The 14858-nt window shown below is 34.9% G+C and overlaps 1 protein-coding gene across 1 annotated transcript; it reads left to right on the forward strand.

Annotated features, from left to right (window-relative positions):
* Positions 1-992: 992 nt before the first annotated feature.
* LOC7485133 (homeobox-leucine zipper protein ATHB-14) lies at positions 993-8290 on the forward strand. Its single transcript, XM_002298856.4, has 18 exons — positions 993-2019; positions 3546-3705; positions 3889-4004; positions 4093-4183; positions 4285-4380; positions 4470-4583; positions 4686-4769; positions 4863-5018; positions 5119-5193; positions 5277-5383; positions 5618-5807; positions 5967-6155; positions 6256-6336; positions 6454-6588; positions 6699-7024; positions 7467-7578; positions 7684-7833; positions 7953-8290. The coding sequence occupies exons 1-18, from the start codon at positions 1814-1816 to the stop codon at positions 8097-8099; spliced, it is 2535 nt and encodes an 844-aa protein (XP_002298892.2). The 5' UTR covers positions 993-1813; the 3' UTR covers positions 8100-8290.
* The last annotated feature ends 6568 nt before the right edge of the window (positions 8291-14858 follow it).

The following is a 14858-nucleotide window of genomic DNA, read 5'->3' on the forward strand; positions in this document are numbered from 1 at the left end:
GACAATTAGAATCTTTTCTTGTTAAAAATCTATAATTATTGAATAAATTAAAAATACCATAATACTTTTACGAGTACTTATTTACTCTCTATATTTTTTTTTATCATGTACTTATTTACAAACTGACTAGCCTGTTGCAATTACCATTTAGAAATTTCTTTCAAATCATTTAGGGCCTGTTTGAGATTATGGTAGTGATGACAGTTCAAAGTGTTTTTCACTTAGAAATATATCAAAATAATTTTTTTAAAAAAATCATTTTTGATCAGCACATCAAAACGATATAAAAACATATTTTTTTTTATTTTAAAAAAAACAAAATTTTTAAAAACGCGTTGCACAAACACACCCTTAATGTCATTCTTACAATTATAATATAAACTTATTTCATTTCTAGTCTTATTTCATCACCCTTAATTTTACAATGCCATCACTTCGTTCGTTTTGTTGAGTAAAAATAACACATGACTTCTCTCTTCCATGCATGCAATACGGATAAGCTTAATTTCTTATCGCAACCCTCCTCCTATCATTTATCAATAGAAAAGGGCCATCTCCAAAAATCGTATATCAAAGAAAATTATCTGGCTGCTGGGCCTCAGCCACATTTGCTGGCAAGGGGTAGCCGAGTTCACCGCCACCTTTTCCTCTCAATCCATGAACCAGACGGGTCAAAATCCACCCAGCTTGCATGCCCATATACACCACTAAAGTCCAAGCACTCTCTCTCTCTCTCTCTCTCCATGCCTCCCATGCAAGAAGATTGATTACCCACAATCTTCACATCCATACATGCATAGATAAAAGTGGACAGATGCTCCATACACGCATGCAATGCATCATAACCCATAAAATGCACCGCTGCTGAGGCAAGCAGCCAGCTAACAGCCTGCACAGAACAACAACGACAACAACACTATTCAGTACTGAATAGTGTAGATTCTCGATGTCTTTTGATGATTTGTAGATTCTCGATGCCTTGGCCTAGAGCCATGGACAGAGAAAAGAGAGAGAATTAAAACAAGAGCACGGCATAACCCCATTTTAGTTTTTTGCTTTCACAATCGTTGAATAAAAAAACAAACCCTCTCTGCAGTATCTGTGTGCCTCTCAGAAGAAAGGCATGACCAACTAAGATTTTCCTCTTTTGCCTAGTAAAATATACGGAGGAGTATAATAGTAGGAGTAGGGTAGCTGTAGTGGTAATCAATAAAATCCGGCTTGACCTGCCATTTCTCTTGCCATTTCTCCTGTGCTTGTCTCTCTCCTTGCTTTCTCTATCATATAAACAAAAGCACAAAATCCCTCTCTCTCTCTCTCTTCTTCAATTCAATTCAAAGCCCCGGGTTGTTTTGTTTTGATTTTTATTTTTAACAACAGCAAAAACCGAAGTATAGAATCTCGAGATTGGCGTCTAAGATAAAAAGTCCACAACAGCTTCCTCCCCTTACCCCCTCTATCTCCTGCTCTACTACTGCTGCTATTACACTTTGGTTTCTGAAAGATACAGTAGTTACTAAGAGAGCAAACGAAACCAATCCACAACACTTTCTCTGTGTCTGATGAACGAGAGAGGTGGCTCTCTTGGAGGAGAGAGCCTGCCTGTGGAAACCAACACTAACACGACTACTACTTCCACCACCAACATTGAAGAAGACACACAAGAACCAAACCAAATACTCTCCCTTTTTCATTAAGGGGACAAAAAAGATACCCCCCTCTCATTTAATTTGTTGTTGTTGTTAAGCATTTCAAAACAGCACCTGGGTGGTCGGTGTTGGTTTTCTTTTATTAGGTGTTTTTGTTGATTTTTATGGCGCTTTCTATACACAGTAAGGACAAGCACATGGATTCAAGTAAGTATGTGAGGTATACACCTGAGCAAGTTGAGGCATTGGAGAGGGTGTATACAGAATGTCCTAAGCCTAGTTCTTTGAGAAGACAACAACTTATTAGAGAGTGTCCTATTCTCTCTAACATTGAGCCCAAACAGATCAAAGTCTGGTTTCAAAACCGCAGGTACATTAATTCATTAAGAAACAAAGCTACAGAACCTCAAATCTCTCTCACACTGTTTGCATGTTTGTTTGGATCAAATTTGGAGATCTGTGGTTTGTTTCATTTGGATCCAAATGAGTGTGTTCTTCTTCTGTGTTGCTTTTTTTTTTCCTGTTTCAGATTTTAGCCTGGAAATGAGGAATGTGATATGGGTTTGATACCTCAACAAGGCTTTATAAATTGCATTTTTCTATTGGCTTGTTGATTGTTGTTTACTGCTCAAATAAGTTTGATGTCTTTTTCATGAGAAATTTAATTGTGGCATTAATGGTTTATTAGGAGAAAAATGGAAGGGGAAAAGGGTATGGTTCATTTGTTCTTTGTTTCGTGTGCTAACTTTGTTATCGTTGTTTAAAAATAATCAGCATGGTTGTGAGGCGCGTATTGGGGCTTTTCCTAGAAACTGTGGGCTTGTTTTGGGTTTGTTCTTCCCTTGTCTTCTAACTTTTTGAAGCTGGAAAGTATAGCTCAAGAATAAAAGATCAGTATTTTTGTTAATATTTTCTCAACTTTTCTTTTCTTTCATAATTGTTTTCAAATATTTTTTGTTGATGTGTTTGGATAGATCAAGTTTCAAAGGTCTTGCCTTTCTTCTGAATTGGTAATAAATTCTTCTTTTGTTTCGTTACTTTTTTAGAAAATAGCCTTTTGTTTTTGTCTTGGCTTTCAAGGAGATTAATGATCACAAGCAACATTCTTTGAGTAAAGTAATTGTTATTTGTTTATTGATTCTTCCTTGGAAAGGCCTTTTTTTTGTTCGTCATAATCTCACTATCGCTCAGTTTGAATGGATTACGAGGAGTTTACTCGGCATTCATCGTGGCTTTGAAATTGAATGGATGGTAATGACAGCTAAAAAATATGCTTTTGATGACGTCTTTCCTGGTTTTGCTGGTACTTTATCGTTTCCCCCCCTTATCTCTGTTCCTTTGCAGTAGAGAGATTAAGAAACGCATCTTTGTTGGCAGGGCATAACTTTTTGTTCTTTTTTTTTTTTCGCGTAATAGTGTCTTTCTTCAGCAACGTAATAAGCTAGGAGGCGGTTTGCTAAAAAACAAAAGAGATAGTGTGCCAAGCTTCATTGGTGTTCTCTTTCTACTTTTCTGTTATGCAACTAAAATGTGTGTTTTAACACAGCAGTTTCAAGATGAAGATATAAGTCATTTTTCTTGGATTGTCATGACAATATAATTGTGAAAGCTCAGGGACAATTCTGAAGGTTTTTGGAATTTTTTGGATGCTGGCTTTTGCGTTTAATTGTTTGACATGAAATTTGAATGAGTTCCTGCATTTTGACTTTATAAACTTTCCTTATGTCCGTTCTAATTTGGCATGACCATTATTTTGAGATTTGCGTCATTGTTGTTATGTTAATATGTTTCCGAATTTTATTTATTTTTGCAAATTTCTGCATTCTTTTGGTGACCATGTTTGAGAAGTGAGCTGTTTAAGTTAGTGGCTTGGGTTTTGATTGTTCTATTTTGTAGATGTCGTGAAAAACAGAGAAAGGAAGCTTCTCGTCTCCAGACAGTGAATAGAAAGCTGACTGCCATGAACAAACTGTTGATGGAAGAGAATGACCGTTTGCAGAAGCAAGTCTCCCATTTGGTTTATGAAAATGGGTTCATGCGCCAACAAATTCAGACCGTAAGATAACCTGCATTTTTCTATTAATTATGGTGAATTAGTTACCTGCTTCAGTGGTCTTTCTTGACATAGATCATTACCTAAATTTTGTCTGTTTTCTCTGAGATAGCTTTTGTAAGAAATCATCAAGTTTTTATTCATGTACATGTTGCAATAAGCTTTTATTTGGTGGATTCTACACAGGCTTCGGCAACGACCACAGACAATAGCTGTGAGTCTGTGGTCATGAGTGGTCAGCACCAACAACAGCAAAACCCAACACCTCAGCAACCCCAAAGGGATGCTAACAACCCAGCTGGGTAAGTTATTACATTTTCTTTGAGTCAATGTGATCAAGAGACTGTTTTCTCTTTGGCTTAACTGCATTTTGAACTTTACTTTTGTTAGTCTTCTCGCAATAGCTGAGGAGACCCTGGCAGAGTTCCTTTCCAAGGCTACTGGAACTGCTGTCGACTGGGTCCAGATGATTGGTATGAAGGTAACACCCATTGAACTTTTTGTCATTCTTATGTACTGTGTTATTTTTTGTGTACTTTAATTCTTATTGTGTGGTAAATCTAACTTCCTATGACAATGTAGCCTGGTCCGGATTCTATTGGAATTGTTGCTGTTTCCCGCAACTGTAGTGGGGTAGCAGCACGAGCCTGCGGCCTTGTGAGCCTGGAGCCCACAAAGGTACATATCTATCTAAATAATTTAAATTATACAGGCTCTTTTTTATTTTTTTTCCCATTTTATAGCATTTGATGAATGTGTCTGTTCAGGTTGCTGAAATCCTCAAAGATCGTCCATCTTGGTTTCGCGACTGCCGTTGCCTTGACATATTGAGTGTGATTCCTACAGGAAGTGGAGGGACAATTGAGCTGATATACATGCAGGTTTGTATATTTGTATATTGTGTATTAGGCCTTGCCTTAGCCTCTTTTTGGGCCTGACATCTGAATTAATTGTTGTATTAATCTATTCATTGTGTTCATCAGACTTACGCACCAACAACATTGGCTGCAGCACGTGACTTTTGGACACTAAGATATACTACAACCTTGGAAGATGGAAGTCTTGTTGTGAGTCTTAGTGGTTTTGTTTTTCTCTTTATTTTCTTTCTTAATTTCAGGTCTTTATGATATAAAGCATTCACTTTTCTCAATTTTGTGCAGATATGTGAGAGGTCATTGACTTCTTCTACTGGTGGCCCAACAGGACCTCCTCCTTCAAGCTTCATAAGAGCTGAAATGCTTCCCAGTGGCTATCTAATTCGACCATGTGAGGGCAGTGGCTCCATCATTCACATTGTTGATCATGTTGATTTAGATGTAAGAATATGATCTATTTCAAGTTTCCAAGTTTTACCGGAATTGATATTTGATTTATTCACTTTATGCATCAATTTGAAATATCTGTTTGTTATGCTAGGTTTGGAGTGTTCCTGAAGTTCTGAGGCCACTTTATGAATCATCCAAAATTCTTGCTCAGAAAATGACCATGGCGGTAATGCATCATCATGACTATGACCTTATTTCTTTGATTCAGTGAAATATGTTTCATGTTGGTTTTGTAATTTGATTCTTCAGGCCTTGCGGCACATAAGACAAATTGCTCAAGAGACTAGTGGGGAAATTCAGTATGGAGGGGGCCGCCAGCCTGCTGTTCTAAGGACATTTAGTCAGAGGCTCTGCAGGTAAAGATATCCCAGCATAACACTTGGTTACTGGGGCAGTGCCATTCTGTTGAATTGCAACCCCCATGATCCCACCAAGTCAGCATATTTAAGCTACCACTTAAAATATCTTTCTTAGCTGCTGCTCTGCCAGGTCTTGCTTGTTTTAGAGCATAAGAACCTGCAATGGGTTGTAATCTTTGTGCTCTCAATAGTATTGTTTCTTTGTTAACTAGTTTGTGGTTTGGATTTCAGGGGGTTCAATGATGCTGTGAATGGGTTCACAGATGATGGTTGGTCACTTCTGGGCAGTGATGGTGGGGATGATGTGACCATTGTCATAAATTCATCTCCAAATAAATTTCTAGGATCTCAATACAATGCATCTATGTTTCCTACATTTGGAGGAGGGGTGCTGTGCGCGAAGGCATCGATGTTGCTGCAGGTAATCTCTAGAAATCAGATTATTTGGTGGTGATTGTTTTTTTCTGATCTGCTCTAATACTGTGCCAGAAACTCTGCTTCCCCTTGCACATCTTTTCAGCTTATCAATAATAAATGTTGTGTTACCTTAATAAAATGGTGACTGTACATTTCTCTGCAGAATGTTCCTCCTGCTTTGCTTGTTCGTTTTTTGAGAGAACATCGTTCTGAGTGGGCTGACTACGGGGTTGATGCCTACTCTGCTGCATGTCTTAAAGCAAGTCCTTATGCAGTTCCTTGTGCCAGACCTGGTGGCTTCCCTAGTAGCCAGGTCATTTTACCTCTTGCGCATACCATGGAGCATGAGGAGGTAAGTGTTTTGAGTGTATTTATTTGCCTTTGGTTTCCTTTTTGTTACATCATAACAGTTGATGTACCATGTGATAATGTTGCTTTTTCTTGATTGGTAGTTCTTGGAGGTAGTTCGGCTGGAGGGTCATGCATTCTCCCCAGAAGATGTAGCATTGGCTCGGGATATGTACTTGTTGCAGGTTGGTTTACCTCTGCTTTTGAGTGGAAAATGAAACTTGTTTTTTATTTCTTTCCTATTTTTAATGGGGATCTTTGTCCGGAATAATTGATTACATTTTTCAAATCTAATTTGGCAGCTATGCAGTGGAGTTGATGAAAATGCTGTTGGTGCTTGTGCTCAGCTTGTCTTTGCGCCTATTGATGAATCCTTTGCTGATGATGCACCATTGCTGTCATCTGGATTTCGTGTCATACCTTTGGATCCTAAAACAGTTGGGTGACCTCTACCATCAATCTGCCATAATCATGACTCAAAAACTCTTGGATGTCGTTTTTGTTATGTTTTCATTTCTATAACTTGTTTTGGTTTCTTGTATCACAGGATGCACCTGCTACGACTCGCACTTTAGATTTAGCCTCTACACTTGAAGTAGGACCTGGTGGCACACGTCCAGCTAGTGAGGCTGACACCAACAGTTATAACCTTAGGTCAGTCCTGACAATCGCGTTCCAATTTTCATTTGAGAACCACATGCGAGACAATGTGGCTGCTATGGCTCGCCAATATGTTCGTGGTGTTGTGGGGTCTGTTCAGAGGGTTGCAATGGCAATTGCTCCTTCCAGGCTCAGCTCCAATGTGGGGCCAAAGACCCTTCCTGGCTCTCCTGAGGCTCTTACTTTGGCACAATGGATATGCCGAAGCTACAGGTATCCAATATTATCTTTTTATTCATTTAAATATGGCAATTTTTCCAGCTTTAAAATAGCAAAATCAAAATCAATAGTGAAATTGGTGTAGTTTTAGTCGATGTCTACTGAAATAGCTTGTTATTGTCCTTGTCTCTAGAATTTTCAAATTAATAATAATTGGTGACAATATAATGAATCACTTCTGAAGTTGTTTTGTCGTTGCAATGGATAAATTGAGGTACAGAAACAAAATAATTTAATGGTGTATTTTGAATAAAAATGGTTTAGTGCCTGGAAGGCATAGAACTCTCAGTGCACTGGGGCAGAGTGTTTGTAACTGCTGCATGGCCTGCAGTTTGTTTCTTCTTTCCATAAATTTACCGGGTCTTGTTACTATTGGTTTTTAATTTTTCTCAATTTCACCACTGATCTATTTATCATAATCCTGTTTATATTGAAGGATCCATACTGGAGGAGAACTATTTCGGGTTGACTCCCAAGCTGGCGATGCTTTGCTGAAGCAGCTGTGGCACCATTCAGATGCAATTATGTGCTGCTCCTTGAAAACAAATGTAACCACCACTCATTTATTCTGTCCATTGATCAACTAGAGGGAAAGAACTTTAGGTTCTGGCCAGGATCTTAGCATTAACATGATTGGATTAAAACAATTGCAGGCATCTCCAGTTTTCACTTTTGCAAACCAGGCCGGACTTGATATGCTTGAAACTACTCTTGTGGCCCTTCAAGATATTATGCTTGACAAGATCCTTGATGAAGCAGGACGGAAGATTCTCTGCTCTGAGTTCTCTAAGATAACGCAACAGGTGAATATCTCTATACCTGGAACCGAGTAATTGAGTTCCATTTGTGTTCTGCTTTTACCTGGAACCGAGCATCACATGGAAACTGTTTTAACGTGTCATCATGCTATTATACATTTCAGGGATTTGCTTATCTGCCAGCCGGAATATGTGTATCCAGCATGGGGAGGCCAGTCTCCTACGAGCAGGCGGTTGCATGGAAAGTTCTCAATGATGATGATTCCAACCACTGCCTGGCCTTCATGTTCATGAACTGGTCCTTTGTCTAATGGCTGAGAAAGATGTTTAGAGACCTTGGCTATCTATTGAATAGTTACTATCTATTTAAGTTATAATTCCCTTCTTGTTAGTCTCCCAAGACCCCCATGACTATATGTGGAATATGAAATGTAAGTGAAGGCAGAATATCATGAATGCTTTTGTCTATATGTGATGCTGATGTGCGCTTGTCCTTGTCAAATCTGAATATCATTGTCTTGGTAAATCTGGTGAAAATTTCAATTAAAATGGATGCCAATGTCGGGAGTGTGTAGGGCAACACGGAAGGGACCACCTTCTAGTAGGGTAGTTGGATTGAATTTTCAATCGAAGTGGTGGATAAATTTTGCTATTTTTCGTTTATTGAATGCCCTCTGGGTCAATCCACATCACAAATCATGCTGCTGGTAGTGTTCCTAGTAGGGCATGATGCTGTCTTCGTTTCTTTTGTCAAATGAGGCGTTAAGTAGTCAATTTTCCGGGGACATACTTGAGTAACTAGGACTTGAAAGGTTCGTAGCCCATGTAGATACAGCTTCTGAAAGTCTCTTAAACCTGTGAGCTACTGTCGTTTCCATGCTTGATAGATGTCATGCTTGTTTGTATAGAGTATAATAGTGTGGTATCTGGTAATAATATTTCTTTAATTTTAACATCAATATGTTAAAACAATTTGAAAATATAATTAATAATTAATTTGAAATAAATAAAAAAAATTTAAGTTTTTTTAATATACCTATTTGAAATTCAAAAACAGACTTCTACAAGGTCGTGAGTATATCTGAAGAAAGCTTGCATGTAATACATGAAATATTGGATATACGTTGATAATGAATTCCAGGTTTAATATTGTTTTGCTTTTGTAAGTTCTAAACCCCGTAACCTCTCACAGGAAAAAAGATAATGTCATTTAAAGTACGAACTTCACGGTTTCTGATGGCTGAGCACGTTGAAGTTGAAAGTGCTAGTGGCTGTTGCTGGAGCACACACTGCTCGCAACCTGTGTCAGCAAAATTACAGCTCTGTTCAAGAACTAATCAGTAGCCATAAATAAAGGGGATAGGGACGAAAGATCAAAGCAAGATGATAGCTGAGAGATCAAATCAAGATACCAAATATTTATCGAGAAGAGCTATTGGCGAGTGATGATTCAAATTCAAAGAATCCAAAAGGAGCGAGCTAGCAAGCTAGCTAGGTAGCTAGCTAGCTAGCATTTCGTTCGTAGGGGCTAATCTCCTTTGGGCAGCCAAATCCTGTCAGCTGTTATGTTAGGACAAAAAACAAAGAGAGAGACAGCAAAATCGTATGAAGAAGAGTATCCACAGTAGTACAAGGCAAATAAACTTATGACAAAACAGCTACGTAGCTACTAGTTCGCAGAGGGCGAATAAAAAGAACGAGCTTCTTCTGCCCTGCAATTTGCCACCTAGCTACGTACTAGATGATGGGATCTTGAAGCGAATCTATATTCCTTCAGAGGATCACATTAATGAACACAAACGAATCACTTTTTTTACTATTTTTTGCCCTCATCTCTTCTCTCTTCTCTGCTTGCTTGAATGCAGTGCATGTTGTTTTGCATTTGTTATTATCGGGCATGCAATTTTATGATGGAAAAATTAATCCCACTTCTTTTCATTAAATGTGAAAATCTCATTAATCAAGTTTTGTTGATAAAAGAAAATAATAAACTCTTCTATGTTGTTTTCCATGTTAAATAATTTACTTTATAAAAGAGAAAAAAACTCATCTCCTATTATATTGAAGTTTTTATTGGAGGCTTTTTTTTTAAACTAACATTGGATTAAAAAAAATTGATAAATTAGCGTAACCCAAAAAATCCTCGAAAAATATCCTAAGTTCATAAATTAGGCATAACTAACATGCAATGAGGTATGAACACAAATAATTAAAAATTTAACATTTAACATATATACAACTTTCTTCTTCAATGTTAATTGTTCATTAAATCTCTCTTCAAACACTAGGTTTAGAGAGGTTGTTGACTTGAAAATATCTTATTTCAGTGTTGAATAAAAATGTTATATAGTCTCTCTATTTATTTAAATTTATTATGATATCATAAAGTACTTGAAAAGACCATGACGAGAAATCAAATCTTATATCCGGGCTCTTTGACTGATAAAATATTTATTTGACCTATAAAAGGTCTATTGAACTAGAGTTGCAACAGGAATTAGCATCCAACTTTCAAGACATTATTAAGAACTTCTATCATATTTGTTATAATATTGTCATAATAGTGGTCCTTATCATACAAAAGTGCTTATTTTCCTTTCGGTTTAGATTCTAGCCATTCTTTGATTCATGAGTCCTTCTCATTTATTTAATCATACAATGTATTAAATTTTTTATTTGATGTTTCATTATAAACCATTTACAAATTTTTCAAAGTTAGAACTTTGAACCTAATGCTGAAATTGCTCACAAAGCGACACAAATAATACTGGTGAAATCCAAATAGCTCAAGCCATATCTTTACCACAGTATTTTACAGGAATTATGCTACTTTTAACGGGCTTTATAGTTTATTTTTATTAATATTTAGAAATAGACATGCAACAAAGGGCCTTGGTTCTCCCCAGAGGCTGTTAAATCTTCATTTGTTTACTGTCCAAATATAGCGTTTGGGCTTTAGGCCGATATTTTCAACGAAGCATTATTTGTTCAAGCCCACTACGGGGATTGTTCAGGTCCATTTTGTTTTTCAAAAACGAAAAGCTACCTTTTACAATAATAATTATGAGTTTTTTTATTAGTTGAAGGTATTATAATTATAATTTATTTAAGCTAGAAAATATTAAATATTTTTATTTATTTTTATCATAATCATTTATCTTACTATTTAGTAACTTAGCTAATTATCTCATAATTATGCTAGTTACTAATATTATTATAGAATTAGAACTTACAAAGTATATTGTTACTTTTAAAAACAATTACGAAAAACTAAGTATAATTTTAAATATAAAAAAAAAAGTTATTTCTTGCCTTCGAGAAGAAAAGGAAAACTACTTGTTGCATTTGAAACATTATTTTATTATTTTGTAAATTGAAGGAGCGATAATTATAATGCCTTGAAGTAATCATTAGTAGCTCCAGTTTTGTTTTTTTAAATAAAATCACTCTATCCACGTATTTGTATCTTACAAAACTTAATAACTGTTTATTCGTCAGAAAAAAATATTAAATAATTTTTTTACAGTGCACCGCACAAATAAATCAAGCTTTTAATCACTAAAATTATATAAAAAATATTTTTTAAAAAAGATTAGTTTTTTTTTAGAAACACTTAACATTTCTAAAGATTTTAAAGAAATAAAAATAATTTTGAGATAAAATAATTTTAAGAATTCTAAGACATTATAGCTTTCAAACTGTGTAAAAAGTTTTAAAATTTATTTTTTGCAAAGACAAATTGAATTTTTGAAATTGTTTTAGAAAAACACTCAAGAAATCAACTGCAAAAACTTATAAAAATTTATATTTCTATGATTAAACTCTTTAATAGATAGAAAAATTCTTAAACATTTCAAAAATTTATAATTTTATTAATTTCTTGAAAAATTCAAAATTTTTAATGGCTGAGCAATTTGAAATTTTTTGTTATTTCGTAGAAATTAGGATTTTTTTTATTTCCTAAATTTTTTCAAATGTTTAAGTTATTTTGGAACAAAATGATAATTTTTTTTTAAATATTTTAATGAGATAAGGAATTTTTATATCTTAGAACTTTTGAATATTTTTTCAAAATATATATTATTTCTGAAACATTTTTTTTTCTTGAAAGAAACTAAAATATTATTTGTAACATCCCTATTTTTTCAGGACATAACATAATTTTTGACATAGAAAATATGAGAATTTTTTATTTGAAATCCCCACCAAATTTCTACCAAAAATTTAGTAGTGTTTCCTCTGCACATGAAACATCCCAAGTTATCAACAATAACATGTATTACTTTTATATTGATTTCCAACCAAGATCATTCAACTATCACAACATCATTACATCAATCATAATTTCTCAACAATATAACAAAACAATCACAAAATGTTATAATTATAGAAATTAAGGAATTAAAAGAATTAAGCATATATCAATTCAAAATAGATAAGTGACATGTGAATAATCATCCATATTTTACATATAAAAAGAATCAAGTATTAGAATTTACATATTTTATTTAAAATTCAATTCAAACCAAAAAAGCAGAAATGATAAGGACATAGATAGATAAGACAGGTCTACTCCAGTCGGGAAGATGAAGGCCCTGGAAAATATAAGAAATAATATATAAACTATTTACATTTTACAAATCTAAATTCATTACATCAAACCAACACCCGACTACCCTTAATATATATATTTTTTGCCTATCTTTCTTAACATCATTAACCTTTTAAAGCCACATCATTATTATTCTTCTATCTTTTAAACCATAATTACTGATATCAGATTCCATGGTATTATTGGCCACCCATAACCCAGGTCGACTAATCATTGTTGATATCGATTTTAATATCAATATCATTAGTCATCACCATATAAATAATTAATCAAAAGTATGTCGATACATTTTCTCTATGTATCATTAGCTTCCACTACCTTAAACAATTAATCAAATTCAAATGAATATTAGATGACAATGTTACATTGACATTATTAGGCCCCATTACCCAGTACGGTTAATCAAGTAATAGTTTATGCCAACACCAATGCAAACTCATCGGTATTATTAGCCTCCAATACCCGGAGCGGTTAATTAAGTTATCTTCAACATTTCTCTTTTCAAGGTACTGTCGATATCAATGTAACCATTAGCTTTCCAACTTTAGAATAACCAATCAAATTCAAGTGAATGTTGATGTCAACATAATTACATCGACATAATTAGTCCTCAGTACCATAGTTTTGAAACCCGACCCGGTGGTCGACCCGATCTAATGATCGGGTCACGGGTCAGATGGGTTGACCCGGGTCAACCCAAAAAACAATTAACTTGGCAGGCAAAGATATCTCTGAGGGCCACTTCTTTTCAGCTTTTTGTTGATGGCATCATGGCAAGGAAGAGCTCCAAAATTAGAATGAAGGGAAAAACCTGTTAAGGTTCCAAGGTAGTTCAGAGTGACAAGAGTTCTTTTATTTTTAATAATGGGAAATGCTGATTTATGTTTTTAGTTTTTTGATTTTTTTTTTCATAACAAAAGGTGCAAATTTATGCATAAATTTTTTCATAACAAAAAATGAGAAATTTCAAGATATTTTGAAGATATAAAAACAACATAAAAGTTTATTTTGAAAGTATGGTAAATTTATTTTTAAAAATGATTTTTAATTTAAAATATATTAAAATAATATATTTTTTATTTTTAAAAATTTAGATAATCTAAAAATATATAAAACATTAATTTAAAACTAAAAAAAAATTATTTTTTTAAAAAATACAGTCGAATTGCCAAACAAGAAAAAAAGAAAGAAAAAATAACCGAGAACTCTAGACGCTATTGGATAATCCACGTGTCAAATAAAAACACTCCACGCACACCCCGAAGTTCTCAAAATATCTTGACATTTCTCATCTCACGGAAACTGCTCTTATTTTGATCCTCATCTACTCCCTTCCCCCACCGACACTCGAAAACTCAATTCTTCACTTCATTTCCCAGGCAAAAAGATCGAAAACAAATCACCTTTTCCTTCACTTTCTTGCCATCCAAACACTGCACGGCCACTGAATCATAACTAGAAAAAGAAAGGTTTGCTTAGATGTGGGCACAGCCGTACGGGAATACAATAGACATCAAAATACCATGTTTAACTTGGAGCTCATCATCGTACCAGATAGAAATAAATAGAGATGAAGATGGGGCTTACCTGACTTGCACCTCTGAAATTCATGGCAGCTTATAAAGGGTTGAGAAAATTGTAGCTGAGTTATAAGGTAAAAGAAGGACAGCAACGACAGCACAGCTGCTTCAATTCTAAGAAATCTATAGCCGGGTTTGCCCGGGTCGACCGGGTTCCGGGTTGACCCGCCGGGTTTGCCCGGGTCAGCGAAACCCTGGCCGGTTTTTACTTAGACCCGGACCGGTTCCAGGCCCGGGTCGGCCGGGTCCCGGGTCAACCTGCCGGGCCGGTCCGGGTTTCAAAACTATGCTCAGTACCCTAGAGCAGCTAATCAAGTCATTTTTAACATTTCTCTTTTTTTCCCTTCTAATTATATTTTCATAAAATTATAAATTTAATGAGTCTCCAATTTAAAACAATACAAGTTACTCTTAAATCAAGTCAATAAGGTGTGAACACCTACCTGCTACTTGTGATGTGCCTATTCTTGTTCCATGCTAGGGTACAATAACAATGATATTCCCTGTCAAAACAAGACCAATAAGTTACTAATATTCATAATAACTTGGAAACCTTGCCGAGTTTCCACATTATCAATACTTACTTTAAAACAACACACTCAAGGTTGTCAAAAACGCTTTTTTGACACGACACGAAACATACAATATAAACTCGACTCGTAAACTCGAATCGTAAAATCGTAAAATCGGAAGTAAAATTTTTTAACTAAAAATCGTAAAATCGCAAGTAAAATATTTTAACTAAAATTGTAAAATCGCAAGTAAAATATTTTAAACAATACAAATATCCAAACATCTTAAAATACATAATTCAAATAAAAGTAAAATCAACAATACAAATATCCAAACATCTTAAAATACATAATTCAAATAAAAAT

Source organism: Populus trichocarpa, chromosome 1 (genome assembly GCF_000002775.5).
Source record: "Populus trichocarpa isolate Nisqually-1 chromosome 1, P.trichocarpa_v4.1, whole genome shotgun sequence".
Classification (NCBI taxonomy): domain Eukaryota; kingdom Viridiplantae; phylum Streptophyta; class Magnoliopsida; order Malpighiales; family Salicaceae; genus Populus; species Populus trichocarpa.